The 27,635-nt window shown below is 51.6% G+C and overlaps 11 protein-coding genes across 11 annotated transcripts; 4 read left to right on the top strand and 7 right to left on the bottom strand.

Moving 5' to 3' along the window:
• Positions 1-828: 828 nt before the first annotated feature.
• Positions 829-9,661, bottom strand: SNOG_07866 (hypothetical protein; the record flags this gene model as incomplete). The annotated part of the gene is made up of 4 exons (XM_001798141.1): positions 829-2,983; positions 3,040-3,289; positions 3,365-8,536; positions 8,683-9,661. The coding sequence occupies 4 exons, from the start codon at positions 9,659-9,661 to the stop codon at positions 829-831; spliced, it is 8,556 nt and encodes a 2,851-aa protein (XP_001798193.1).
• A 798-nt stretch (positions 9,662-10,459) lies between these two features.
• On the top strand, positions 10,460-12,112 carry SNOG_07865 (hypothetical protein; the record flags this gene model as incomplete). The annotated part of the gene is made up of 3 exons (XM_001798140.1): positions 10,460-10,537; positions 10,586-11,695; positions 11,759-12,112. 3 exons carry the CDS (start codon positions 10,460-10,462, stop codon positions 12,110-12,112), a joined length of 1,542 nt encoding a protein of 513 aa, XP_001798192.1.
• A 685-nt stretch (positions 12,113-12,797) lies between these two features.
• SNOG_07864 (hypothetical protein) lies at positions 12,798-14,025 on the bottom strand (the record flags this gene model as incomplete). The annotated part of the gene is made up of 2 exons (XM_001798139.1): positions 12,798-13,390; positions 13,472-14,025. The coding sequence occupies 2 exons, from the start codon at positions 14,023-14,025 to the stop codon at positions 12,850-12,852; spliced, it is 1,095 nt and encodes a 364-aa protein (XP_001798191.1). The 3' UTR covers positions 12,798-12,849.
• Positions 14,026-14,506: 481 nt separating this feature from the next.
• Positions 14,507-15,934, top strand: SNOG_07863 (hypothetical protein; the record flags this gene model as incomplete). Its single annotated transcript, XM_001798138.1, has 1 exon — positions 14,507-15,934. The coding sequence occupies one exon, from the start codon at positions 14,507-14,509 to the stop codon at positions 15,932-15,934; it is 1,428 nt and encodes a 475-aa protein (XP_001798190.1).
• Positions 15,935-16,153: 219 nt separating this feature from the next.
• Positions 16,154-17,161, bottom strand: SNOG_07862 (hypothetical protein; the record flags this gene model as incomplete). The annotated part of the gene is made up of 2 exons (XM_001798137.1): positions 16,154-16,963; positions 17,027-17,161. 2 exons carry the CDS (start codon positions 17,159-17,161, stop codon positions 16,154-16,156), a joined length of 945 nt encoding a protein of 314 aa, XP_001798189.1.
• A 919-nt stretch (positions 17,162-18,080) lies between these two features.
• Positions 18,081-19,149, top strand: SNOG_07861 (hypothetical protein; the record flags this gene model as incomplete). Its single annotated transcript, XM_001798136.1, has 2 exons — positions 18,081-19,009; positions 19,131-19,149. 2 exons carry the CDS (start codon positions 18,081-18,083, stop codon positions 19,147-19,149), a joined length of 948 nt encoding a protein of 315 aa, XP_001798188.1.
• A 1,641-nt stretch (positions 19,150-20,790) lies between these two features.
• On the top strand, positions 20,791-21,981 carry SNOG_07860 (hypothetical protein; the record flags this gene model as incomplete). The annotated part of the gene is made up of 1 exon (XM_001798135.1): positions 20,791-21,981. The coding sequence occupies one exon, from the start codon at positions 20,791-20,793 to the stop codon at positions 21,979-21,981; it is 1,191 nt and encodes a 396-aa protein (XP_001798187.1).
• A 403-nt stretch (positions 21,982-22,384) lies between these two features.
• SNOG_07859 (hypothetical protein) lies at positions 22,385-23,530 on the bottom strand (the record flags this gene model as incomplete). The annotated part of the gene is made up of 3 exons (XM_001798134.1): positions 22,385-22,709; positions 22,733-22,825; positions 22,875-23,530. The coding sequence occupies 3 exons, from the start codon at positions 23,528-23,530 to the stop codon at positions 22,385-22,387; spliced, it is 1,074 nt and encodes a 357-aa protein (XP_001798186.1).
• Positions 23,531-24,741: 1,211 nt separating this feature from the next.
• On the bottom strand, positions 24,742-25,869 carry SNOG_07858 (hypothetical protein). The gene is made up of 3 exons (XM_001798133.1): positions 25,741-25,869; positions 25,634-25,691; positions 24,742-25,581 (listed from the first exon to the last, which is right to left on the bottom strand). Exons 1-3 carry the CDS (start codon positions 25,816-25,818, stop codon positions 24,935-24,937), a joined length of 783 nt encoding a protein of 260 aa, XP_001798185.1. The 5' UTR covers positions 25,819-25,869; the 3' UTR covers positions 24,742-24,934.
• A 209-nt stretch (positions 25,870-26,078) lies between these two features.
• SNOG_07857 (hypothetical protein) lies at positions 26,079-26,534 on the bottom strand (the record flags this gene model as incomplete). The annotated part of the gene is made up of 2 exons (XM_001798132.1): positions 26,079-26,223; positions 26,389-26,534. The coding sequence occupies 2 exons, from the start codon at positions 26,532-26,534 to the stop codon at positions 26,079-26,081; spliced, it is 291 nt and encodes a 96-aa protein (XP_001798184.1).
• A 90-nt stretch (positions 26,535-26,624) lies between these two features.
• Positions 26,625-27,368, bottom strand: SNOG_07856 (hypothetical protein; the record flags this gene model as incomplete). Its single annotated transcript, XM_001798131.1, has 2 exons — positions 26,625-27,331; positions 27,359-27,368. 2 exons carry the CDS (start codon positions 27,366-27,368, stop codon positions 26,625-26,627), a joined length of 717 nt encoding a protein of 238 aa, XP_001798183.1.
• Positions 27,369-27,635: the final 267 nt, after the last annotated feature.

The following is a 27,635-nucleotide window of genomic DNA, read 5'->3' as shown; positions in this document are numbered from 1 at the left end:
CCTTGGAAACACGAAGAGGTGCAGACGAGGTGGTACCTGTCCGGCGGCGCTTGTTCGGCACGTCGTTTTTGGCGGTAGTGTGCAGCAGAGCATGTCTTGTCAACAAATCGCTATCTCTTCAATAAGCAGGAGTAGTAGCAATGATAGCGGATGGAAAGTGCCCACACTCTGCTGAACTGCTTGTCGCATGTGTTGCAACGATACGGTTTCTCCTGCGTGTCTGCGATGCTACGTTAGCGCGGTGATCGCACACAACGTGAAATCTGACCAGATTCACATACGCGAGCGAACGTGACGCGCCAGGTGGTCAAGTCGAGAGTACGACTGGGAGCACGTTCCACACTGAAACAGGCCAGCCTGTGAACGACTAGTCTGGGCCGGAAAGGAAGACATGGCAACGAAGGGTGTGGGTAAACGAGAAAGTGGACGTGGACGCTTCCGACACGAAGGTGGGGGAGAAATCGCTATTTGGCTCAAGTTCGGCAAGACCTGAGATTGTGGGGAGGGGCGTCGGATGAGAACCCGTGGGATTGCCGAGCAGCCCTGGAGTTTCCTACCCGTCCCCACCAGCCCAAGCGAAGCTTAGTCCTCAAAGGTGGCTGGATTATGCATTCAGCTACTAGGAGCATGCGATAGTTTAGAGATATATACTAGTCCTAAAGCGCATATATACTAGTCCTAAAGCGCGTAAATTAAAGAGGTAAGACAACACTAGACTACAACAGGAGAGAATTAGCACATAGTTTGCGTTGCATCCACGCGTTTTTAGGGCAGAGTGCACGATTACCTGACTAGGAAGAATCAGGAGCTAATACCACAGTGCACACCTTACTCTCTTAACAGCATCGGATACTTCTCAACCCCGGGTTCATCAAACGTCTCAATCAATGCCGCAACAGCTGGATGCATACCCGCCTCTACTACTGTCTTTGTCCATTCGTCCATGGTCAAGACATTGTACCTTTTTCCAATCCTGTCCAGCCCCACGTCTGCCATTGAAGCCATAGGAATGACGACGTCCCCTACATTATTCACATACGTGATCCTCTCCTTCGTGGCGCGCGTCAACTTCCTGGCTACATCACTGCAACAAGTGTCCACGCTCACAAGGTCGAAGGCGCCAGCATTGTGGTCAACCCTTGGTACCGTTTGTGTTTGATGCGCAAAGTGTAGGAGCGAATTGACCCAATCGAAGCCGGCGCGTTCAACAGCTGCGTCCTCGCCAGACCGAATGATGGTAGATGGGCGTTGAATCACAATAGGAAGGTGGTACTGCTCGTAGACCCGCTCGAGCATCTTCTCGCAAACCCATTTGCCACACATGTATCCATGAGATCCATCAGCGGGTGGAGTCTTGCCCGTCGTGGTACATGAAACTGGAGGGAATGCGTCGCGTTCCGCAAACAAGGCAACACCTGCAGAGGAGACGTAGTGGAATGGTATCATGCGCTGGAGGCACGTTGAAACTAATTGTTTAGTCGAATCGACGTTTGCGAGCTTGAGCGCAGAATAGTATTTCAGATGCGAAGTGTCGGAGCCATTATGAATGACGGCGTCGGCTTGCTTGAAAATGGAGATCCAAGTTGAGGTTGAGAGGCCGAGTTGTGGTGCGGTGAGGTCGCCAGCGTGGTACTCAATCTTGTCGCCCGGAAGTGGAAGCTCGCCGCTTGACAGGCGCGAGGGGAGGCTGCGCACAGCGAGACAAATGATCTTGCGAATGGAAGGTTGGGCGATCAAGGTACTCAAGAGATGGTGACCCAGGAGACCCGAGCAGCCCGTCAGTACGACGACCTTAGGGTCCGATCGAGGCGCAGGGGCGGAAGTGAGCTCGGAAAAGGTAGATATTGAGGGTGGAGTGGTTTCGAAATACCAGTCTACAGAGTTGAACGTGTCGACTGGCGAAATGTCCTTCTCGGGAACGGGTGTTGATGTGCCAGGACTAGCAGACTCGGGGGATGTGGGTAGGGTACTTGCGGTCTCATCGTCGCTGCTGGTATTTGATGAAGCATCCTGCCTACCGGCCTGCTGCTGCTGCTGCTGGACATGAGGTATCAATTCTGCAGGAATACTCTCTGCTGCCAAGTCCACCAAGGTCGACATGCGCACATCGTTGGCCATGATCTTGAGAACTGGAATACTCACGCGGAAGTTCTTGAGGAACCACGAGCGCACATCGACGGAAAGCAACGAGTCGAACCCTAGATCGACTCCACGCATCATCATCAAATCCTCGTCTGCTGTAGAAACCTGCAGGATACGACGGAGCTGGGCGCAATACGCCTGTTGGACAACCTTGGTAATGTCCGCTTGACTGCGACATGCCAACAAAAGCTCTTGCGTCGAAGCCGAGTTGGCCACCTCGGCCTTGCCAGCTCCAGCAGCAGCTTGATGGACTTGGAAGCGCTTGAACTTTGGATCAGAATACCACGGTGGGATGTCAATGGTATCGGGCGTAATTTCCAGTAAGCCTGTTGAAATTTCTGGACCGCTGTCGTTGTCCAAATGTCCAGCCTCCATACATTCGGCGAAAATCTGGTGGAAATCCTGCTCGGATAAATGCATCATGGCTGTTTTGGCGACCGTAACGTCAAGTTGTCGATCAGATTGTGTGATGTAACCAACACCAATGATGGCGCCGACGTTTACGACGGAAGAGCGGAGACCACGTTTACGGCGGTGGCCAGCCACACCTATCATGCCCATGTTTGCAGCGGCATAGTTTGCTTGTCCGACGTTCCCAATGACGCAGTTGATGGAGGACAAGAGAACAAAGAAATCGAGATCTATGTCGTGGAAGATGCGGTCCAAGTGGATGCTCCCGAGAACTTTTGGTCTGATAACATCGGTGACTTGTGCGTACTCCATATTGCGCACTGAAACGTCTCGCAGGACCATGGCACCGTTGAGTAAACCAGCGATGGGCGGAAGCGTGCGGACAATGGTCTGGTGGACGTCTTTGATGGCAGCCTCGTCAGTCACATCACTGTAAAACTCGTGTTAGCGATAGGGACTAAATATGATAGGTTGTCTTTTACATACCAGAGCAGAATCTTGATCATAACACCATGCTTTTCATGGTTCTCGATCCATCGCTCATCGATCTTGGGGTTCCGACTTGTCAGAACCAGATATTTAACACCTCGTTCAATCATCCAATCGCAGAGAGAGATTCCTAATGCGCCGGACAGTCCGACTAGCCAATAGGTCTTGTCAGCCTTGAAGAGTTGGGTCATCTCGAAGCGCGTTATGCGAACAGAAAGCGAGGTGCTTGGTGGTGTCCAGTCAATGACTGCGAGCGGATCCGCGGGGTGTTTTCCACTAGCAAGTGCTTCCAAGTCAATTTTGGTTGTATCAGTCGACGTACCCCGTCCTTTTCTTGAGCTAATGGCGCGGCTGAGTACATGCTGTGCCGTGGCCCCAAGAGCGCCAGTGTCGACGCCGTGAGTTGAGAAGAGAGTGCTCGTGTTCATCTTTTGACAATAGAATGGAAGCAGGGACTTCATAGCATCCTCGCTGTCAGCCTTATTCAAGGCAGAGAAGCTGACAAAACAAGCCAGATTCGTGGGTAGAATGAACGACATATCGGATCGCGAAGGATATAATGGCAAATGGGACTGCACTGCAACGTCCTTGGGAACAAATTCGCCACCCGCATCTACTATAAAGGTTGTTTCAACACCCTTGGCCGTGGCGTAGCTAGCGATGGCCTGGATGATGAGTTTAGAAGCATTGAGGATAGCCAGCTTTTGACCAGTAAACAGCGGGTCAACGATCGTCATGGCGATGATCTCTGCGGCAAGGAGCGTGAGGTAGCTGGGTTCTGACATATCGTAGAGCTCACACAAAATCGTCGATTTCAGAGGGACGCAAAGTACAGAGGTGAGCGAGTTGACCAAAGCGACGCGCCGAGCACCGGATTCGTCGAAACCCATGATGAGATACTGATAGCCAGCCGGACATCTTAGCGCAGATATAACAGAATAAGCAACGCGCAATTTGATCGTGGTGTCATGTGACGGTTCAAGCTTTGCAGAGACCTCGTATCGCGATAGCTTTCTAAAGCTCGGCTCCTCTTTGGCATACCGTAGCTCCACCACACTCTGACTTGTATCCACGTCCTCATAAATAGGTCGTGTAACTGAGTTGAGACGGTTGTTTGCGGCCTGTATCGTGAACAAGCGCGGAACTAGCTCTCTGCCATTTGCGTCGATGATGACTTCCGGCTCCTTGGTGTAGAGAATGTCAGACTTGTCCAGTTCAGAAGAGGTGAATCGCAAAAGGTACTGCATAACCATAACTGCGTTGAGCTGGCTAACATCCGCCACATCCAGGTATTGTACGCGAAGGGTCTCTTCCTCGTGCATTGCAGAACGGCCGAACCCTACTGTCATGTTGGAGTAGGGTTCGTCTTCAAGACGGCCGCTAGTTAGCCAGAGAATTTCCCTCTTTGTCTCAAAGAGTAGGCGGAATTTGTACCATCTCTCCGATGTAATGTCCTTGAATACTGGAGCCTCCAGGTCTACGAGGCTGATAATAACCGTCTCATCGTCCAGGACGTTTTCTTGCAGATCTTCGAGGGATGTGCACAACAGAACTTGGATGGCCAAAGGCGTCAAGACCGTTTGTATTTCTTCGGCCAGCTTTGCAATCGTAGATGTGATCCCACCAATAACAACAACCTTGTTATACACTGCGCGGGAAGCCTTTGCTCGGGGATTGCGTACAAATTCGATGCGCTCATCCACAGCAGTTGAGACGAAGAGTGTGATGCCAAAGGCATCAAAGAGCTCAGGTGGCGACATGGTGTCAATGCCCGAGAAGCCGGCGTCTCTGAGAATGACCTGCCATTCTGACGCGCTCACCAAGGGCGACAATGTGCGACCCTCATCAACACCGCGCCACCAGCCCGGGAGGGTACCGAATATGAACCCTGCGCCAGCTTGCATTGCGCCATCGCTAGCACCTTCTCCAAGAACCAATAGACCGCCAGGCTTCAGGAGCTTTCGGAGATTGGCCACAGCCTCGTCAAGCTTTGCGCAAGCATGAATGACCATGAAGGCAATGACAACATCATATGTACCTGCTTCGAAGCCCTGCTCAACAGGATCATTCTCAGCATTACACACCTTAAAAACCATGCGACTTCCATAGTCTGAAAAAGTCTCAGCCGCATTCTCGAAGAAGCTAGATGAGATGTCGGTAAAGGTATAACTTGCAAAGTCGTGGCCAACGGACTTCAGAATCGTCTTGGTCGCACTACCAGTACCAGCTCCAATCTCCAACAGGTTAAGATGTGGATTGCAGTCCGCCAATTGCTTCAGGACGCCGGCAACCCACAGAGTGCACTGCTTGGTCCCGAAACCGTTAGAGTAGTACTCGTCGAGCAATCCAGACGTGCGGAAATGCTCCAGCATTGTCGTCTCACGCCTGAACACACGTGGCATGGTGCTCCCAACCAGAAGCATAATCCTAACATCAGAGTTATCCTGGAAGCCTTTAGAAGCAATGTCGTCAAAGACGTCCTGCTCTGTATCTTGAAGCCACTCCTTGTACGCCCATTTATGCTCTCCCGCCCTCAACAGGCCCATCATGTGTCGAGCATAGCGCATGTAATGGCAAAGAGGGCTTTCCAATCTTGCAGGATCATCTTCGGCGATCATTTCGTCAAATTTCCGCAGGTAGTAGGCGGCAATGCGACTCAGGACAAACATAAGCTTGCGATCGCGCTCAGTTATGGGAACACTAGCTGCAGCTAGTAGTCCGTCAGGTTTACTAGGTACCCAATGCATCTTATAGAAGACATTCCGGTCATCCTTCGCATCGGATCCAACAGGCTTGAATTTGACTTGTTCCACCTGAATGGCTGCGTGGTCGAAACCGGCCGCATACATGTTGACACTGCCCGAAAAGCCATTGCCAGGCTCAGCGCGGTCTGCTGTGGTGCAAGTAGAATCAAGAATTGTCGTGTCGTTTTCAACATACTTTTGAGAAGAAAGGGCCGCAGGATTTACACGTAGTCTTTCAATACTGGTGGGCAAATGCAACAAGCGTAATTGATCATCGCCAGGGTAGCTGTATGCCAGCATAACAGACTGAAAAGCGGCGTCGAGGTCAACAGGATGAACAAGGAGATCATCTGCATCCGGTACAGATTTCCTCGCTTTTTTCGCAAGGCATGTTGCAGTACCGAGCTTTCTCTCCAGTTTGGCGAGGGACTGGAATGGTCCGGAGAAGTCATATTCCAACCCCTTCATGAAATCATACAAACGGCTTGGCTGCACGGGAATCATGTGCGGCGGTGGCTCTTGGCGTTCTGGGAAAAGCGCAAGAGACGGATCATCGTCCACGAGCAGAATGTTGAGCTCACCATTGGCGGCAAGGGCAAGGTCGTTTGTCTCATCTCCCAGTCCAGCGGTGTAGGTGAACGTAGCGTTGACATGATTTTCTTTGACGTTAATGCGAGACAGTTCAACCAAAACTTCAACTCCCACGTCATTCTGGTCGAAAGTAATGGCATTGTGGATGCAAAAGTTACTCAGCTCGATGAGCTGAATGTTCTTGCCTTGGGCCAGCGACCGCGCAGCCTCAATAGCCGTACAGATGTAGGTTGCGGCCGGCAGCACTACTTGATTCTGCACCTGATGTCCCTCCAGCCAAGTCATCTCCTTCGGTTTCAGCACATTCTTCCATCGGAGTATGTGCGGTGCGCTGTCTGGAGATACGTTGCCGAGCAGCTGATGAAAAGGCCCCTCGCGTAGTCGCATGCGGCGCGACCTCCTAGATTCTGCCCAGTACACAGTCTCGTGCTTCCATTGATAAGTCGGCAAATCAGCGAGCACAGTATACTGCTGAACGCCGCCAGACGAGGACAATGCCGCTTCACAGCTACCCAGGTCCAACGAAGCGGCGTCAAGGCGCTCCCACAAGAATCCGAGGCACGTCGCAAAAGCCTTCGTTGCGTTTTCGCCGCGAACTAGAGATCCATGATATGGAATTTCCTTTTGTGCAACTTCTTGAATAGTTTGCTTTGCTGGTCCAGCGAGAGCAGCATGTGGACCAACCTCGAGTGCTGCTGCAAAGGGTTCGCCACCCCGAACTGGTGCAACGGCTGCTTGTACAGCCTGGGAGAACAAAACAGGCTTGGTCATGTTTTGTGCCCAGTAAACATCCGCCAACTCATCGGTTGCGGGATTGATCGCCCTGCCTTCATGGACACTTGAGATCCAAGTGCATTGATCATTGCCAGGCAGCACCGTAATTCCAACGCGTCGGAGAGATGCGACGTATGGTTCGAAACACGGCAGCATGTGCTTTGAGTGGTACGCCGTATCCACTTTGAGTCGGCGATTGAACTTCTTCTCGTCGTCAAAGACTGTTGCGAGCTCATCAATAGCATCCTCGTCTCCGGAGATAGTGACACTTGAAGATGAATTGCTTGCCGCGACATTGATTCGACCTGAAAACTCCTCATCCTCGCATAGCTCGGTTGCATCTTCCAACGAGGTTCCGGCAGCGAGCATAGCGCCCTTTACATTTCCGTTAGGGCTTGCGGCAAGCTTGCAATGCAACCCTCTGTAGTAAGCAACAAGGAGTGCATCGCGTGCACTGAGGTATCCCGCCGCGTATGCAGCTGCTATCTCTCCACTAGAGTGACCGATAACAGTGTCGAATCTAACTTTTGCCGAGCAGAGGAGTTTCACTAAGATGATTTGAACTGCCGTACACAGCGGTTGTGAGATTGCTGCTTCACCCACACGGGAGACTGAGGGGTCGGCAAGCAGTTCACTCTGAAGCGACCAGCTCGGACGATCTTCTTCTGGAAGTTCGGCAAGATAACCCTCGAGCTCTTCAAGCGTTTTCCGAGCCATGTTGGTCTGGGCAAGCAGTTCTGTACCCATACGCGCGTATTGCGCTCCCTGGCCGGTGAAGATTCCAAGGAGCTTAGAACTCCCTCCATTATTTGCTGCCCATGTGCGTACTCCAAGACCTTCTCCATCTGACTCCGAGAGGCGGGCTGCGATACTGAGTTTCAGATCCTTGGTGTTCGATTCCGGAAAGGCTATACGAAATGGAAGCACTGATCGTCGTTCGCGTAATGTGTATGCAAGGTCTCGCGTGCTAATTTGTGGATGGGCATCCAAGTGAAGAGCATACGCGGCGAGGTTTGCGCGCAATGACTCCTTCGACGCAGCTGAGAAGACAAAGGGTGTCGATACCGTAGCATCGACATGGTGGAAGCTGGGAGGCGGAATCTCTTCCTTTGGCTCATAGCCTTCGACAATTGCATGAGCATTCGTTCCACCAAAACCAAAGTTGTTGATGCTAGCACGTTTCCGCCTCCTCTTTTCTGTAGCAGGCCATGTGACTGGTTGGGTGGGTATCTGAATATTGCCATAAAATGGCTCTAACTTGTGGTTCAGTTGTTGGAACCATAGGTTTGGCGGTACTGTGGCATTCTGAATCGCCTTGGTAACTTTAAGAAGCGCTGCGATGCCGGCTGAACCCTCAGTATGTCCCAGCACAGTCTTGATGGATCCTGTATAAATCGGATTATCTGATGGCGCTGTGGTGGCAAAAAATGCGCTACAGAGTGCTTCAGCCTCAATGGGATCTGCCGAATTTACAACATTAGAAAAGGACAATCCAGCGCACACGTACAGAATTCATCATTTCAAAGCTTACCTCCTGCTGGTGTACCAGTACCATGAGATTCGATGTACTGGGGCCGATCATTGGGGCTCTCTGGATCAAGACCGGCTTTCCTGTACACGCTGTGGATTAATGCCCGCTGTGCACTAGCACTAGGCATTGTGATGCCGGGCGTTGCTCCATCTTGATTGACGCCCGTTTCTCTTATCACGGCTTCAATTCTGTCGTTGTCTGCCAACGCCTGGCTCAGCGTCTTGAGCACGACAGCTGTCACGCCTTCTCCGCGTGCATAACCATTCGCGTCCTTATCCCACATGCGACTGAGCCCATCTGGGGACAGCATCTTCAATTTGCTTTCTATGACGTACATTTCCGGGCCTAGGATGAGGTTTGAGCCACACGCAATCGCTGCGTGGCTGTCTCCTGACCGCAGTGCCTGGACCGCGTGATGAACGGCGACGAGACTAGATGAGCATGCGGTGTCGATAGTAATGGAGGGCCCATGCCAGTCAAAGAAATATGATACTCGATTTGAGAGGATTGCTCGCGATGTCCCAATAGCAAAATGTGTTGGCGCTTGATCCAAATCCCGAAGCATCATGGCCTCGTAATCGCCGCACATAAGGCCAGCAAAGACTGCCGTATCGCTTCCTCGCATTCTCTCCATACTCAGGCCTGCTGATTCGATTGCTTCGTAGACGACTTCAAGCAGTAGACGTTGTTGTGGATCCATCGCTTTGGCCTCGACGGGATTGACACCGAAGAATTCGGCATCAAACAGTCGTGTGTCTTCCCCTATGAGATACGACTGTAGCACGTTCATGTGTCCATGATGTGTACCGTCCTTGTGATAGTACCCCTGGCTGTTGAAGCGGCTCGTGACATCACTGCGTAAATCTTTCGGGTTGCGGAGCAGGTCCCATAGTTTCGAAGGTGAGTTTGCTCCTCCTGCAAAGCGACATCCGCTACCTATGATAACGATGGGCTCGTTGACGGGTTTGTTGTGTGACATGGCGGGTAAACAGCCAAGAGGCAGGAAGAGCGGACTTTGATAGATAGGATTGCGCAACGTTTCGAGGTGCGGATAGATTCAGGGTAAAGTTGCCAACCGCGACAGATATGCTTTCCGGTCTTAACAGTAACGTTAGCCGATACGGTGTAAATATCAAGGAGACTACTCGGAGCGTGCTTAGGTATAGCACTGTCTGGGCGTTCGATCTCACCAACTTCCCTTTTCGGAGTTATTTACATGCTGGGTTAGGCCAGTCTGCCGAAGGTTAAGCTGCACATGGCTACTCCTTAGCTTCTCTCTGTACTACTAAAGGCAATAGCCACCGAGAGCTGCGCGTCCTCTCGGTGGTGCATTTTCACTCCTTCAGAATCGAGCCACACGTGCGCCATGTTTGGCTCGCCGAATACTTGGATCCAAGTTGTAAATACATCGGACCTTTTATTTGCGAGATTCGGTTTGGAATGCGTGCTCGGGCAGGCGTCTCTTTCCCATTCTGGAAAGTGACAGCGAACTTTGTGATTGCCATCAGCAACCGTCGTCATGCGGGGTTCATCGACTCCACCGTTACTGTATTGCATCACCACCGAACAAGCATGATGCGAAGTGCGTGCGGAAAAAAGATCGGAACTGGACGGTACTCCGTGAACGCCGCAGATATGGGCATCGCACGATGCCTTTCCAACGTAATTTAACATTGGCAAACGTATTCCGTCTTTTTCAGAGTAGCACTGTCTTCGACAATTTTCTCAAGTCTTGTGCTGAATCAATCGCGTGCAGCATTCACCTGCTCATTTCACCATGGGTCTCCAATTCCTTGCGCCAGGGGAAAAGGTCTTTCCAAGCTTGCATCGCATCATCATCTCCACCTTCGCTTTAGTACGCGTTCCATCACTTGAATTCCTCTCATTTACCTGACCGCCCCAGATTGCAGCCTACATCTTCATCGTCCGCCCCTTGCGAAACATCCTATTTCATCCGCTCAAAAAGTACCCTGGCCCCAAGCTCTTCGGTGCATCCTCCATTCCGTATGGCTTTTACTACATGACGGGAAAATGGCACCTCAAGATCCGCAATCTACATGCCACCTACGGCCCCATAGTGCGCATAGGCCCCGATGAGCTCTCATATGCATGCCCAGAAGCCTGGGAAGACATTTATGGGCGCTATGTCCCTACTAAACGCAGAGAGAATCCGAAACCGGTATGGTACTGCAGTCCAGATGCGCACGACATGGTCGGTGCTAGTCTAGGAGACCACGGTCGTATGCGTCGCGTCATGGCACCGGGTTTTACGTACAGCGCCATGTGCAAGCAAGAGCCGCTCATCAAGGGCCATGTGGACATGTTTCTGTCCAAGTTGTGCAGTTTGTGCGGAGATGGACGGGCGGAAGTGAACATTCTAGACTGGCTCACTTACTGCACATTCGATCTGATTGGTGACCTGTCGTTCGGAGAGCCGTTTGGCTGCATGGAAAATAACATGCTGCACCCATGGCTACAGCTGGTTTTCGCAAACATCTACATTACGCACATCATTCTGCTGTGCCAGCGCATCCCATTCTTCTATCTATTTTTGCCGATCAAGACGACATACCAATTGTGGCGCGATTTCAGAAGGCATGTCGTCCTTTTGCGAGAGGTTGTGGAGCGTCGACTGTCGCTATCCACACCGAGGGACGATTTTTTGGATGTCATGACGACTAAGCAGACCAGTACTCTGTACATGACCAAGGAAGAAATCTTTAAAAATGCGATTCTGTTGACGGGCGGTGGCGCGGAGACGACGAGTAGTAGTTTGTCAGGAATGATGTACATGCTAACGATGAGACCGGACGTCAAGGAGAAGATCTTAGAAGAGTTGCGCGACACTTTTCCAAGCGAAGATGACATCAACATGAGAAGTGTCGCGCAGCTGACATACACAGGAGCATTCATCGAGGAATCGATGAGGTATTATCCTCCGGGTCCAAACACAATGTGGCGTATAACACCGCCTGCTGGAAACACGATCTTGGGCGATTACATTCCTGGAAATGTGAGTTGGCTTATTCATCGGGCTGACATTCCAAGCCATTGTAATCTGGCTGACATGAAGCAGACTATAGTCGGCATCCCGCACCGGGTCCTCTACCGCAGCGAAGCTTATTGGAAGGATGCTGACGGATTCCGCCCCGAACGTTGGCTTCCTGATAGCCAGCGCCCAGCCGAGTTTGATGAGGATAAAAGAGAAGGCTTTCATCCTTTTTCTTACGGTCCTCGTGCTTGCATCGCGATGAATCTAGCTTACGCAGAAATGCGGTATATCCTGGCAAGGTTCTTGTGGCATTTTGACATCGAGGCTACCAAGGAGAGCAAGAAGTGGATGGATGATCAAAAAGCGTATTTGGTTTGGGATAAACCAGGTTTGTTCGTGCATCTGAAACCAAGGGCTGGGGTCAAGGTTGCTGCATAGTTTAAGGTCTGTTCCAAGACGTGAAGCAAATGTGAATGTAACCTTGGATACCACGTGCCGCAAACTTCTTGACTGCTCTGTTTAAACCTGCGACCTCCTAGGAGAATATCTAGTGACTTGTATACTAGCCTGTGTAGCTTTAAAGGCTTATTAGACCGTGATGAATCTTGAACCTAAACCCTTGAAAATAGACAGTCTTCAGTTTCTTTACGACATACTGTTCACTGTAGTGTGTCAAAACAGGCACGAATTGTTGCGCTGCCTAGTGTAGAGATCGAGGATCTGATGTCACTACTGCGCAGCAGCAAACCTTGAAAGGATCTGGAGTGACTCTAAGTTTAAACCTTTGGAAGAATAGCATTCTAACAATGCGGCACAATAACAGGAGCTTGAACAACTGTCAAACATACGATCGTATATGCCCCAATTTATGTTCAGAAGATCCATTACAGAAGGACTGAGACGCTGATGGGTCGATCAGGTATTCCTAAGCTCTCGTCCATAACTTGAACGTCCCACTCTTGAAATTTGAGTTGATATTGTTTGCTATATAAGCACTCTGGCTTCGATATCGCTAATCCATTACGACTAGTCTATGACTGCGCGTTCAAATTACGCTCGTTTCTTCACAGGCACGTCTCACAGGTAACTCAAAGTATTTGACGTTTCGCGCGTGTTCACAGATCAAGAAGCGATAAGCATAAATTTCGAAAGATTCGTACGAACAACTTCATCCATTACTTTGAGTAAGCTATTCGGATAGCCAACTTCTTGCCTTTGACGTCTCCTCTCTGCAGCATCTCCAGAGCCTTGATGACGCCTTCGAAGCTACCTCCGATCTCCTGCATAGGCTGTGTCTTAATCTGCCCGTCGTTCAACAGCAACTGCAACTCGCGTGCCCACTCGCCAGCAACAGCATGCAAAGCAGGATTGGCCTTGCGTGTGTACACAGGATGACCAAGATCGACATCGACGTTCTGTCCTTCAAAACCCATGACGACCTTGACAGCTATCGCGCGGCGGGTCAACCAGGCATCGGGGAATGCCTCGAGACAGGCGTAGCGGCCTCCTGTGCGAGAGAGAGAAGCAAGGCAGATGGCCATCGACTCGACGTCTGTAATGCAGTCGAGAGCATGCTTGATTTTAGATCCCTTGGCGATGGCCTTGATGTCTTCGGCACACGTCACCGAAGTGTAAGAAGCGGTACCGATTGCACCGAGACTCATACATAGAGGCGCCGAACTCTCTGAGCAAACGGCGATGGGGCTATAGCCTGAGCTGTTTGAGCCAAGAATTAGCTGCGTTCCAGATGAAGATGGGGGCAAGTGGCGATCTCATATATAAAAGGGCCTTACTCACAGCTTTAGCATTTGGATCGCCATGATACCAGTCGCCGTTGCACCGCCATAGACTAAGACAGGGAGGCCTCTAGAATCCGGCCGCGAGGGTAAGCCGGGGAGGTCCAAGGCTGCGGGGTCAGAGATGGCCAGGGCTGCGGTGCCCCATCCAATAGCGCCTATTCCTGCGGCCTGCAGGTCGGAGACGCCGTCCGGGATGCGCAGGAGATGACGTGAGTCAGCTGTTGCGTACTCAGCAAAGGCGCCGTTGTAAGGATTGCTAGGGCGATATGGGAAATCGGCTCCGCATACTCGAAGGCCAAGACCAAGGACCGACTGCGGGCCTGCTTCTTCAACGATGCCGCAAAAGTCGCAACCAGCGGTATTATCTTGCATGAAGAAATGCGTCACCATTTTGTAGTCGGTCGGATTGAGGCCGACGGCTAAGACGCGGACTCGCACATGGTATGGCGTGGGTAAGGGCGGTAAAGGTCGGCCATGAGCGACTACGAGTGGTAGACCATGGGATGATGTTTTGGATTGGATAACAGCAGTCTGGCCATTCGCTGGGAGCATAATGGACTAATACTAATACCGCATGCACTGTAGCCGCTGGGATACAGTCGGAATGAACATTCTATGGATCACAATGGTGTTGTGTATTAAAGTACCGATCAGTACGTACTCACGGCGGCTTGTTCCATGTCAGAGCCCATCTAGGAAACCGAAGGCGAAGGTTTATTAAAGCGGCTCGGACAGATCGTGTGGCGGTGAGATACCTATAACAATGGTGGATGATGCAGCGCTCCCGACACACCATCTTCAATTGTCATCCTAATTGATACCCATCATTCTTGCCATGCGGTTGGCACACGGTGGAACAGCGGTCGTGGCAGGCATCACTGCGCACCTGGTCTATTTTCACCGAGGGGAACACTTTGGAAATGGGGCACGTTATCTATCTGCTTTCGGTTTCGGGGTTACCATCTTGGCAGGTGTGCGATATACGGGAGAGAATGCAGGGGGATACTTTGAGTGTCTGGCGTGGGCGTTGACCATGGCCGCGTACTTCTTACTGGGCCTCTACGGGAGCACCCTGGTCTATCGCCTTATCTTTCACCCGCTGAATCGCTTTCCCGGTCCTTTGGCGGCGCGCATCTCCGATCTGTGGTTGTGCACACAGCTTGGCGGCCATGACATGCACCATCTCAGCGAGCGTCTTAGTAAGCGCTACGGCGAGTTTGTGCGCATCGGCTCGTCGACGCTCATGCTCACCCACCCCAAGGCTGTCGCCGCCATCTACGGGCCTGGCAGCCCGTGTCGCAAGGGAACCTTCTACGACTTGGAGCAGCCCAATCGCGGCATAGCAACACGTGATGAGTCGCTGCATGCTGGGCGACGTCGTGTATGGAGTCGAGGATTTGGTGACAAGGCTCTACGCACTTACGAGCCTCGCGTCGCCGCATACGTGCACATGCTGCTTGGAAGGCTTGCTGATGCTCGAGGCAAACCCGTCGACATGGCGCGCCTGGCAGAGGCATTTGCCTTTGATACCATGGGTGATCTTGGGCTTGGGGCCGACTTTGGCATGCTGCGACAAGCTCGCACGCACGAAGCCGTCGAGCAGCTTGTCCAAGGAATGACCATTATGGGCAGGAGGCTGCCCATGTGGTTGATGCGCCTGCTCATCGATGTCGCGCAGGCCCTCGTGCCCACCGCGGCCACAACGGGCTTCCTAGGCTTCTGTCACCACCACCTCGATCGCTTCATGGCCGACCCTCGGCGCAGCGAGCGGCCGAGTCTCATGGCACCGTTGCTCAGTCACTACGAAAAGCAGAATATCGCTGACCGTGACCTCTCAATCCTCCGTAACGATTGTCGATTTATCATCATTGCTGGTAGCGATACTGTGGCGGCAACCCTGACTTTTGCGTTTTTCTATCTCGCCAAGCATCCTGGGCACGTGACCCGTCTGCGCGAGGAGCTGTTTCCGCTCCGCGCTGCTGATGGCACATTTTCGCATCAGCGAATCTTTGACGCTCCCCATCTCAACGCCGTCATCAATGAGACGCTTCGTTTGCATCCGCCTGCCTCTACCATTCCCCGTGTCACTCCACCTCAGGGACTCGTAGTCGCCGACACCTTCATTCCCGGTGACATGACCGTCTTCTCATCGCAATACGCCCTGGGTCGCTCTGAGGCCATTTATTCCAAAGCGTCTGACTTCATACCGGAGCGCTGGTGCTCTCGCCCTGATCTCATCAAAGATGGCTCAGCTTACGCACCATTTTCTATTGGCCATCACAGCTGCCTTGGCCGCCCTCTTGCATTAATGGAAATGCGTCTTGTTCTCGCAGAGACTTTGTCACGTTTTGACATTGCATTTGCCCCGGGCTTTGATGCCAATCATTTTCTGCAGCATGTTCATGATTGCATGTCGTGGCACATTGGCAAGTTAGGTTTGACATTCACCGCAATTGAATAAAATGATGTATTTAGAATGTCTTCCAATCAAATGGTACATCGAATAAATGGTATGCTGCATCCAAAGTTCTCACAAAAAGACCTTGACTTGCTCTTCGCTCCAGTTCCAAAATGCTCTTGCATGACCGTTGCCTCCTTCGCCCTCCGTCTTGGTCGCGTCGCTCAAATCACTCCGGATGGGATATAGTCTGCCCCATGGTACAACTACAAGCCAAGAGCGTTAGCAATCTGGGAAGTAGACCATCTCTACGTACTTACTCCATGCTCCAGAGTCCTTCAGAGTCAACGTAGGAGATAGTGCAGCAAACAGCTCGACATAAGCTCCGTATGTGGGCGGGTACAACACAGGCTTCAACGCAAACTTGAACAGCGCGCCGCCCTCCCGATACAGGTCGGACTTCAAGTGGCCCGGATTAATCGGAAAACTTGCAATCCCATCGGCAGCATAGCGTCGCGCGAATTCCACACCATGTAGCCAGTTGCCGGCCTTGCTCAAGCCATAGCGCTCCAGCGGAGACATGAGTGGCCAGTAATCCACATAGTCGGGAGACAATCCACGTCGCTTTTCTCCAATGGTCTCGGTGCCCATGGACGACACCCATACAACACGCACAGTACCAGGTGGTTCCTGACGCGCCGTTGCAGTCAACACTCCAGTAAGCAAGCGGGTGAACAAGAATGGGGCAAGGACATTAACACCCATGTGGATCTCATGGCCTTGCGCTGTTCGAGCGTCGCCGTCTGTATCTTTTAGTGCCTGCACGGCCGCGTTGTTGATGAGACCGTGCAGCTTGGTTTCTAGCGAGGTGAACTTTTCCACTGCCTTCTTCACTACTGCCAGGTCTGCCAGATCAAGCTCTAGGGGAATTAGAGCGCCCCCTGACTTGGGGACTGCTTCTTGTACGGAATTGATGGCAGCGGGCAATTTTGGTCCCGGCCGCGCCGCCATGTAGACCTTTGCATTTTTCGCATACAACATCCGCGCTGCTTCTTTACCTACGCCTGAGCTGGAACCGGTTACTATGAATATCTGTTGACGATGTCAGCATGTGTTGCTTCATTTGTTCACGACTACTCGAGGTCTTTGGCGCACCTTGCCAGTCAAATCGGGAACTTGCTCCTCAGTGTACGTTGGCTTTGGTGGAAACATTTGTGTCCAAAAGCTTCCCATGGACTGTTTACCGGCTTCCGGCCTCTGCACATTGCCTGTTGTTTCTGCTGGAGCCATTATGCCAGTTCGTGAGGCTGATGATGGGAAGCGTGATGAGAGCTTCGCCGTGAAGATTGATCTTGATTGCGAAATGCACCCAGCTTTCATGGGTAGTCGTCTTTTGCAACAAAGCCTCAAGTGTTGAGAGAACAATGACGAGAGTTGATACACAGCATGTTATGCTGTACATTGTGCTCTGCTTACTCCCGCTCTCGCGAGGGGTACACGCCCGTGAGTTACCTTCTCGGTATTACTCAGAGTCGGTTTCCCATTTAAGCAATTGACGCCGAGACAGTGGGTCAGCACATTCGGACATACTCTAAACTAGCAGTTGATGGCGAACTCGATCTGATGAGCGCGATTTCTCGGCGGCTTTTCGTGAATCATAGACTTGTAGGGGCGCAATCAGCTGCGACCGGAAAGAGTGAGCGGGCGCCAGTAAGCACACCTTGAATGAAACCAAGGGGACGGGGAAGAAAGAGAAAAGGGGTATTCATTGACAGTGAAGCAAAACTGGCTACTTCCAGGCCCAGCAGTGTTCACCTCCATTCCGACTGTTCCACTCACCAAAATGGTTTGCCTCGCAACCTTGCTGCTGCTGGCGCCCGGAGTGTATGCAGCTGCACTCTTCGACCGACAGGAAGCAGCAGACAAACCTGGCTGTAAAGTCGTCCCAGGCGATAGCGCTTGGCCATCACAGCAAACATGGAGTCAATTGAACCAAACAATTGGCGGGCGGCTCATTCAAACAATCCCACAGGCAGCTGTGTGCCGCCCAGGAGGCTATGCAGGCCTTGAGCACAAATGAAACAGCATGCACCGCGCTGAAAAAAGATTGGGACTTTCCAAGAGCATAGTAAGTCTTCGCGTGCCCAAACCCTGGTTGTAAGACGAAAGCTAACACGAACTGTGGGATAGCCTAACCAAGGCGCCCGAAATGATGAATCCCTTCTTCCAAAACACATCCTGCAGCCCGTACTATCGCACCGATCAGCCCTGCTCGCTAGGCAACTACGTCAGCTACGCGATCCCTGTGGCCGGCGTAGCCGATATCGTTGCCGCGATCAACTTCACGCAGACGCACAATGTGCGGCTCGTCATCAAGAACACGGGACATGACTACATGGGCAAGTCAACCGGTAGGGGTGCTCTCTCGCTCTGGACACACAACCTCAAGTCTAGGCAACTCGTAAACTATTCGAGCGCGCATTACACAGGCCCCGCTATCAAGGTCGGAGCCGGTGTTACGGGCGGCGAGGCGCTTGTTCACGCAAGTGCTTCGGGATACAGGATCGTCTCTGGAGATTGTCCTACAGTGGGGTACTCGGGAGGGTATTCGTCTGGCGGTGGACACAGCATTCTCAACAGCGTGCATGGTCTTGCTGCAGACAATGTCCTCGAGTGGGAAGTTGTTACTGCAGATGGACGACACGTCGTTGCCAGCCCAGATCAAAACTCTGATCTCTACTGGGCCATGTCCGGTGGTGGCGGAGGGACTTTTGCTGTTGCGCTGAGCATGACATCTAGAGTACACGCTGACAGCATCATCGGTGCGGCGAGTTTGAGTTTCAACGCCACTTCGGCTCCGAGCAACGATTCCTTCGTCTCCGCACTCAATGCGTGGTGGGCATTTCTGCCTTCTCTCGTGGACGTGGGCGCGACGCCTTCTTGGAATATCTTCGCTGGTAACTTTCTTGTCCCCAACACAACTGCACCTGGAAGGACTGCTGCAGACATGGATACGCTTTACTCACCCTTTTTGTCCGAATTAAAGCGGCTTGGTATACCTTATGCGTTCGAGTCATTCTCTGCTCCCAATTACCTCCAACACTACAACGACACGGACGGCCCACTGCCTGATGGTCCGTATGCAGCGTCCCCGCTCTTCAACAGCCGTCTCATCCCCCGCACAATTTCCAAAAATTCGTCCGAGCTTACCGCCACAATGCTGTCACTTAACTCATTCGACCAAGCTGCAAATTGGCAGTTTGGCTGCTTGGGCATAAACGCCCCGTCCTCGTCCATTCCCAATGCGATAACTCCACACTGGCGTTCGGCAATCGCTATCTGTCTCGAGTTTAGCATCTACAATTGGAGCGTACCGGAAGAAGTCATGGTGAAGCGCAGAATGGATTTAGCGAATGTGGTACATCCGGCGATCGAAAGGGTGACGGTCGGAGGTGGCGCGTACCTGAATGAGGCGGACCCCCTGGTGTATTCACAAGGAGATCATAAAAAGTGGCAGGAAGCGTTCTACGGGGGAAATTATGCACGATTGAGAGAGGTAAAGAAGAAGTGGGATCCAAAGGGTGTGTTTTATGCTCACACTGCGGTCGGAAGCGAGGATTGGGTTACAGACATTGAAGGAAGATTGTGTAGGGTGTAGTGGGTGGGGGTCTGGCTTACGTCGTCAGGCAGAAGGCCTGAAGTTTAGTAGATTGTACATGGTTGTGTGCATGGCTTTAGGACCGTACATAACGTCCTGATCTCGATGCGCACATCCCTTGACGAGGCCACCAAGACCTTGGTCACGACGCACTGTCAGCATCTGAGGAAGCTAGTAAATCTTGAGATGTTAGATCTTCCGTGAGGACATGGTGCCCGGCCTCATGGCGGCCCAGGGGCTGGATAGACTGCTTTAATCAGCCTGCTTGTACCCGCAGTCTGCTTGATCTCGGCGTAACCAGGTACACTAATACCGGGCATGAACACTTCACCTCCGCAGTACACTCACTACCTACCAAGAGATGCCGAACGTGGCTGCCTGCAAGGTCCAGATGTGGAGGCTGCATGTCAATGATATACGCGAAAGCGTTTGAAAGCCCACATTACAGTGTGCTGCACTGTGGGGACGCCTCGAGCTGAATGCTCAAATCGCTCGTCTTGGTTGTGGTGTTACTCATCTGGGCAGCACCGAGAACACGTGGTCGGACCGCGCTTCAGTCTGCTGCTGCTCGCAATAACGTCTATGCACTCTGCATGTTATCTCTTGACAAAGTTTGATCTGCACGATGTTACAGTAATGTGCTTTTATTATTCATCCTCTTGATTAGCCTTCCCATACCTACTAGGCAACCGTCGATTCAGGTTCACGACGTTACATGAATAGCATTTGTGCATCTCCAGGGATGCCAGCCCTGAGAAGGCGAGAATACTAACTGTGATCAAGGGTCGCGGATGCAGCTACGGCACAATTCTTTCGTGGGGAACTTTCCGACGGGGTTTATCACCCAGACAGGTGCGCAAAATGTTCGCAGACAGGAGGGCCGGGTTTAGCCTTGCGGCACCCAGTCCGCTTAGCCTCGTTACAGCATGGCTAGAACGCCGACGCAAGACCGTTCATATACCAAGAACTAAATTGGAAAAGCACTTACGCATGCAAGCGATTCAAGGTATCTGGTACAGATGTAAAAGCTTCATCGATCACGATTGTGCTCTGCATTGAGGTATTCTGTCTTTCATACTAAACAGGGAATAACGCTCGAGTACACACACCACTTGTTTCATTCACACCTGCACCTTTGACACATTAAAAAAAAATCTCCTAGCTCATCATGTCAACAATCTCTTTTTTTGCAACATCAAAACGAACTTCATGCGATCGCTGCAGAAAGCAAAAGCTACGTTGTCCCCCAGACAAGGACGACATGGGAACCTGCGGGAGGTGTCTGAGGGCGGGCGTGGCCTGTGCAACAAGTTACACAAAGCCGAGGGGCCGGTCCCAAAAACACGGCATCTCGACGGACGGCACATCGCATGTGTCTGGTCTGGATATGCAGGAACCCGCGTTACCTACACCGGAGAGCGTCCTGTCAGCAGGCCTAACAAGCTCAGTTCAAGTGGCAGAAGATGGGAGTCAGCTTTGGTCTCCGCTGGAAGAATACAATCACTTGCCTTCATTATCTAACTTCGAATCTGGAGCTCTCTCGCAGAGCCAGGATGAAGACTTTGCAGGTCTTTGGTGGTCACCGCTGCACGAGGACCTCGATTTGGATGTACATATGGACCCATCTGGTGCCTGTCAAAATGGATATTCTGCTGAGATTTCATCGTTCTCCCGGACTGATTGTAGTCGTCAATCTAATGATTGCAGTCCAGAGACGCTGCAGCATGTCGAATGCGACATGCGGCTGTCCCAGCTCAATCTCGAACTCTGCCGGCAATCAAAGGCGTACCACCACTGGCCCAACACTACATCCGACGGTTCGGTGCGAAGACCGCATTTCGCCATAGCCAGCGCTCTCCGTGACTTACTACAGAACACAGAGGCCTTCATTCATATTCTACATTGTTTAAGGAATGGAACTGAGTTGAATCTGGATGGCAGATACCAGGAACCCATCAGTACCCATGACACCGGCGTTTCTCCGCCAAGCCTGGCTTTTCCCTCTATACTCAACCTCACATCATGCTTTTTCCGGATTGTAGATCTCTTCAACGTGCTCCTCTCCAGTCTCGCACTTGAATTAGCTACGCACTCACCTCTGCAACGGCGATCATCTTCTTCCAGCGTCACATCCGCTCTTCAAATTCTGCCCGATCTCAAACTCGCTGGGCTCGCAGTTCAAGAAGTCTCTTTGCAAACCAAAATCTTGGTGCTGACCATTACTCATCATTTTGAGACGATGGAGCGATTGCTGGGATTGCCGGCCGACCTAAGGGTCTCGGAGTGCAAAGACGATAATGGATATGGCCTGTTGGGTGCAAGTTGGACGAGCGTGCTGAGCTCCGGCAGGAGGGAAAAATTTGAGCTCGGGTGGCGCAGAACGGGAAATTGGGTGACTAGTATAGAGTCACTGAAAGCGAACATGGGGACACTGACGAAGGGATCTTGCTGACGGTAGCGTGGCAAGGCGTTGGGAGTACGTGACAGGACAGTGCGGGTCAAGTTAATACCAATTTTCATCCTGAACACCACACCTGCCACACCATGCGCAGCCTCCTCGACAGAAGTAACAAAACCGTCTTCAAGCCTTACGCTGTCGTGACTCATATTAGTGCAGCCCAAAGACCCTGTGTCACGTCATGGGAAGCTCCCCAAGGCTTCCTCGGCCGACGTGCGCTGATAGGTATCAGGCAGTCAAGCATGTTAGCCAAGGTAATGTTGTGCGAGCACTCTCACCTTGCTGTGAACGAGCCTCAAGTCTTTGATGCGTCACGTCATGGATGCTTGCGTGCGGGTGCGCACTGAGGTTGAGACATTTCAGTCGTTCATGTACCAACTACAACTAATTGACACCTTCAAGCTTCGTATCGACTGGGGGTTTCGACCGATGTAGCGACACTTCCTCCGCCACTCTTATCACTCTGGCGCATATGTACCAATTCTACTTCGTCGTCGTCTTTAGCTTCGGAGTCGTTGTGAGTCGTAAAGATCGTCGTGCAATTGGTCGCGTTGCTTTCGCCTGGCTTTCTTGAGCCACTGTAAATCCCGAGAGCCCGCTTCTTCTTGAACTTTCTCCGTACTGGTTGGCCCCATGGGATCGATCGTGCGATGAGCCAAACACGCTTGGCAATAGGCGAATAAGGAAAAAGCGCATGGACGGGATGCAAGAGCAGACGATGCCTACGGTAATCTCAAGATTAGACCACTTGATAGGATCCCAAAAGTCCCAGGTAGGATTATTCTTTTCATCGATGATAAGGAGGAATCGAAGCCTTATGATCGATACGACTGTTGCGCTAGGATACATCAGCAAAGAGAGGGAAAACACACTTTACAACAACTTACAGTGTACCTAGGCAAAACATGAGTGCTACGCCCGTCTTCTTCACCCACGCCATTTTGAGGCCATAGAGCTGTGACAAAGGTATGGTAATCATCCAAACATCGAGAACAATGCTGATTATAGAGTTGGCAGATGCTACCCAGACTCTGTTGGTGCAATGCCCTGAGCGCTCATCATCCCAGAAGAGCCAAAAATATGATATTGGCCAGCACTGGAATATTGCACTGACCAAAGATGCTGTGCCCCATAGAACATCTACGATGATCGTTATCCGGATGAGGAGTTGAACCCTACGGCCAGGAAATATCCTTTGGTAGAAGAAGAGGAATGATAGTTTGAGTAGTGCTGATGCGATGAAATAGAAGAGCTCGCCCACCCAAAAGTACTTCCCAAATTCGGAAATGGTGCCAAATGATAGAGTCCAAACGTCTCGTCCCATGCCGCTGGGTATGAGACTCGCAACGACGATAATTGCGCTTGGTTGAAACACAATCATCGTGGTGAATAAAAAAATGTCGTCCAGCCCGAATCGGTTCTCGGAAGGTCCCAAAAGCTTCTGGATAATCCGCAATAGGACCATGCAAGCAGAAAGGACCGCCAAGACGATGACGACTGCTCGGTTTTCAGCGCTTCTGTCGCGCAGTGGGTCGTCACACATCATGGCGGTGACATTTCTTGTAATGATACTTTCTTTGATCGTGCATGAAGACAAGAGGCATTTCTTCACGTCCGACTCCAGTTGCGTGTTTCCACACACGCAACTTGGGTCTGTCACGGGACAATCCGTTGCCGCGCCCACAATACATTTCAACTGCAAAAGCCGTCAGTACCTTTGATTCTGAAAACGACAATTAAGGCTTACCGCGCAAGGGGATAAGCTTGCGATAGCCTCGAGTACTTTGGCGTCTTGAGCCACTGCGCATGTGGCCTGCACAGACAGTAGCGCGGCAACAAGATGAGAGGGCTTCATGTCATGGAGGATGTCCGCGCCGCGATCGAAATTTGTCTTTTGAGCAGCAATGAAGAGAACAAGTACATACAGAGGAGTTGAGGATCTTGCAAATCCGCGAATCAATGATGCATGACGCTAGACGATCGAGAGCTACCTAGGTACGAGACCGGCTGTTTTAGCTCGAGTCTAAACGACAAAAGGCTAAAATAGGCCGCCAATGTCAGGTCAATGAAACTTTCGCGTTGCGTCAAACCTTGGCGTGCGCGGGGAAGAGCGACTTGTGCCCGGACTGGTACTGAATTAATGTCTCGATACGAGGAAAAGGCCGACGGATCTGCCATCACCTGCAGGCACGTGGCGGCCACCAAACTCTCTCATGCAGTTGCCGTATGATCTAACGTTGAAGATTTACAGGCTAGCATGAGCGGTCCTATCACATCAGCTCCTCAGACCCTGAAGGCGTCCCCGGCAACGTTTCGGGTTTGGGAATCGCAGTTAGTCGAATACCTAACAGCTCACTACACCTAGCCTTGGTCCAAAAGTCTTTACGGTCGGATGTTGCGGTAGGACGATGCACACGTTGGACCTGTATACGTGCTAGTTGGTAACGGCGCATGTCAGTACCAACATTGATCGCCCCGTCCCGGCCATCGACCCTGGCGCATATGTCCGACTAACGAACCCTGGGCTGGGCACGGTACACAAAGTCTCCAGGCACCAGGCCAAATGGAAATCATTTCGCAATGGCAAGCCACAATACCTCGCGTACCACCGTTAACTCGCTGCTAGTACATGCTCAACATGTTCAATCGGATCCGGAGTTCAATGAGCCGTGAGGGGGACCAAGCTTGACGGGATCGTCAAACAACTAGCCAATACACGACGGTGTCAACCCCATCACAAGCAGATCCCAAGACTCTTTGACGATCACCATCATTTAATGGATGTCAGTATTTATCTCAATCACGTGCTTTTTTCGCCTCTGTTGCAAAATCACATAGAACCACCGGAATGGACAGCAAAACTTTTGCAATGCCGTCTTGCGCATGACTCATGTACATGTTCGACAATGGAGGGTCTAGAAGCCCATCCACGTGCAAGCCAACAAGTCTACTCATCAAGATTGACAAACTTCTCGGCGTTATGCCTCATGGGGTCTTCTTCATGATGTCCTGCTCCATTTCCTCCCTTTCCACTGCTTCCCTTGTTATCATTACTGTTCTGTCCGTCGTTGCCACTTGCATTTCCACTGCCGCTCTTTGCTCTAGATCCGCCGCTCTGCTTGCTCTTGTCATCTGCATCCAGAGAGGCCTTCCCATGCAATAACTCAATGTCCTCCTTTGGGCCCACATCCTTTGGTGCGCGCTGGCTCGATCGCTCAGCATCGTTCTTGCTGTTGGGTGTGCCAGCATGTTGTACGTCTTCTTCATTCATGTTCACGTATCGCTTGGCCTTCTCGCGGCTGACATCTTCGAGTTCGTGCTTGCCCTTCTTCTCGTGCGAGCTGTGGGTGTCTTGACCGGACTTGCTAGTACTGCTGCTGGAGGTGGTCTTTCCGCTTGCAGATTGCTGGCTGACGCTTGCGTTCTTGCTAACACTCGACGATGAGGAGGCTCTGGCTTTGGCGTTGTTGGTTGTAGACGCAGAGGTATCGTCGTCACCGAATTGCTCATTCCGTGGCGCGTTGGTGCCGAACTCTTCAGCTGCATTGTTCAGGGGTGCTGCAGCCCCTCCACTTGCGTTCATTCCTGGAAGGGCTTCATACGACTCGTTAGCAAGCATGCAGCAGTAGAAAAGAGCAATATCCACCTTCGCCTTCTTCAACCTCTGGCATTGGTGCAACATGCTTGGTGTGTTGGAGTGTGATCTGGAGAAGGTCAATACACCATTCACTTCTCGTGTGTGGCAACATTTACATCTCCGCTGGTACCGTGGAGGATCTCGTGGCCATCAATGGGGCCATTGTCGCTAGATCCATCTCCGTTGCGAGGCATAATGTTAGAGTATTGAATGTACGTTTGTTATGGAAAAACTGAGTAGGGTGGAGTAAGAAAAGCTGTCAAGCATTGAAGCACTTATACATCCAACTGACAGACAAGAGCTTCTTATAGCCCATGACGTATAGCCTTTTCACAGCAACACTCGATTCCTTGCGGCACAGAATCCTGTTCTCGTTGATTAGCGACACTTTAATAGCTGGGAAACGCGGCTCTTCGAGCACAAGACAACGACGTCATGATGCTTGTGGTGGCACTTAGCGTTCCATTCGGTCGCGACGGAGTGTCTCCGCAACCAAGACCAGTGGACGGAGTGGTCGTTCCGTGCCGGATCGTGGCGCAGGCATCCATGCTTTCGTTGCCCTGAAAGTTGGAGTGATCTCATGCGTGAAGAGCTCGCATCTGGGCGACTACAGTGTCATGAAAAATCTGGTATTGACTGGCTGACTCGAGTGTAGTCTTCTAGACACATTATCAAGCCTGGAAACAACATCAGACTGCGGACTGCGCCTCATGTTTCAGCCTCCAGACCCCGCGCCAAATCCAGCCCATAGGCGCGATACCCACAGTGCGAGCATAAGCTCCCTCCAAACCTGGCCGAGGTCCTTGCTCAATTCAATGGTCGGCAACATCTTCCCGCCTTCAAGTTTCAGTACTTCAGTCGCAAGAACACGTCCGTGGACGTCTTTTCCAGACACTTGGGACCAACTCATTTCTCCGTTCAGATATCCTCCTCTTCAACGAACCCGCTTTCCCACATGTCAACAATGCTTGAGGCGTCATTCCTTGCTGCATGACCTGTCTTACATGCCAGCTTCGGAAGCCAAATTGTAATTGCAACACGCCTCCGGCCAACCACTGTGGGTTTTGCTTTGTATGTAGTATTCATTCTGGAGGAACGGTGGGTCGTGCGCTTCGTACAATGTTGACGCAATGTCAAAGGGCACATTTCGTGATCGACCAGCTTCTATCAAGGCAATGTCTTCGGCTCGTAACCGGCGAATTCGTAGTTTTGCAATGTGCGCATCGAGGAGGGACGAGAGATGGTAGGCTGGTCCGTTTGGGGTATGGATAAACGTGCCATAGATCATAAATGTGGTCTGGTTCGAGTCGATGGGTGTATAGTCTGGTAACTCTTCTGGTAGAGGTGCAACTTGTGGTACGATCGCTGGAATGGCCGGTGGCGCGAGACCTATTGCGGCCTCGTAAGAAGGAATGGGAGCCGACGCTGGATTGGTGGTTTCATCGGGAGTTTCTGGTTCCTGAGCGGCGCCCGGCGCTCTCACGCCGTCATCATCCACGCGATCGGTTGCTGCATTCATCCTCGCCAAAAATGTGCGCAAGACGATGCGTATCAGCCATGTTGATCGGAAGGCGCGGAGTGACGTACTCTTGTCATGGCTTGGAGATCTTGGGGTCCTCGATCCGCGTCTCGCTTCGTGCTTGGCGAAGATCATCAAAGACCAGGAAACGCTATCGACACCAACAACCAGGTCCACAAAGTCCACAACTTAAAATTTGGTCAAGCGTAAGGTACCTGCGAACATGATTGGCATTGGAATTGTTTCTCCGTGCCCATCTAAAACTACTCAGCTGATGTTTCTGATGGGATGATGATTAGACAAAACAGAGAACAATAGTAGAGACGCAATATGACTTCCAAAACTGTTGTCATAGGTTCTAAAATGAGTAGGTAAAAGCCACGACTTTGTCTACATGGGCCAGTTGTACAGTAACAGATGCGATGACTGTGTCAAGACGATTCATTCTGCGATTCGGTTAATTGGTCATGGTGAGATGTAATTGTATCTCGA

The sequence above is a fragment of the Parastagonospora nodorum genome (genome assembly GCF_000146915.1).
Source record: "Parastagonospora nodorum SN15 chromosome Unknown scaffold_11, whole genome shotgun sequence".
In the NCBI taxonomy this organism is placed as follows: Eukaryota; Fungi; Ascomycota; class Dothideomycetes; order Pleosporales; family Phaeosphaeriaceae; genus Parastagonospora; species Parastagonospora nodorum.
This window is presented reverse-complemented; position numbering and strand designations above follow the sequence as displayed.

Bases quoted from the DNA above. Each gene is read 5' to 3' on its own strand.
- SNOG_07858 (XM_001798133.1), bottom strand. From the start codon at position 25,818: ATGCCTCGCAACGGAGATGGATCTAGCGACAATGGCCCCATTGATGGC. The intron at 25,692-25,740 runs GTAAATGTTGCC...GACCTTCTCCAG, and splicing joins TCCACGGTACCAGCGGAGAT to ATCACACTCCAACACACCAA. The intron at 25,582-25,633 runs GTGGATATTGCT...AGTCGTATGAAG, and splicing joins AGAGGTTGAAGAAGGCGAAG to CCCTTCCAGGAATGAACGCA.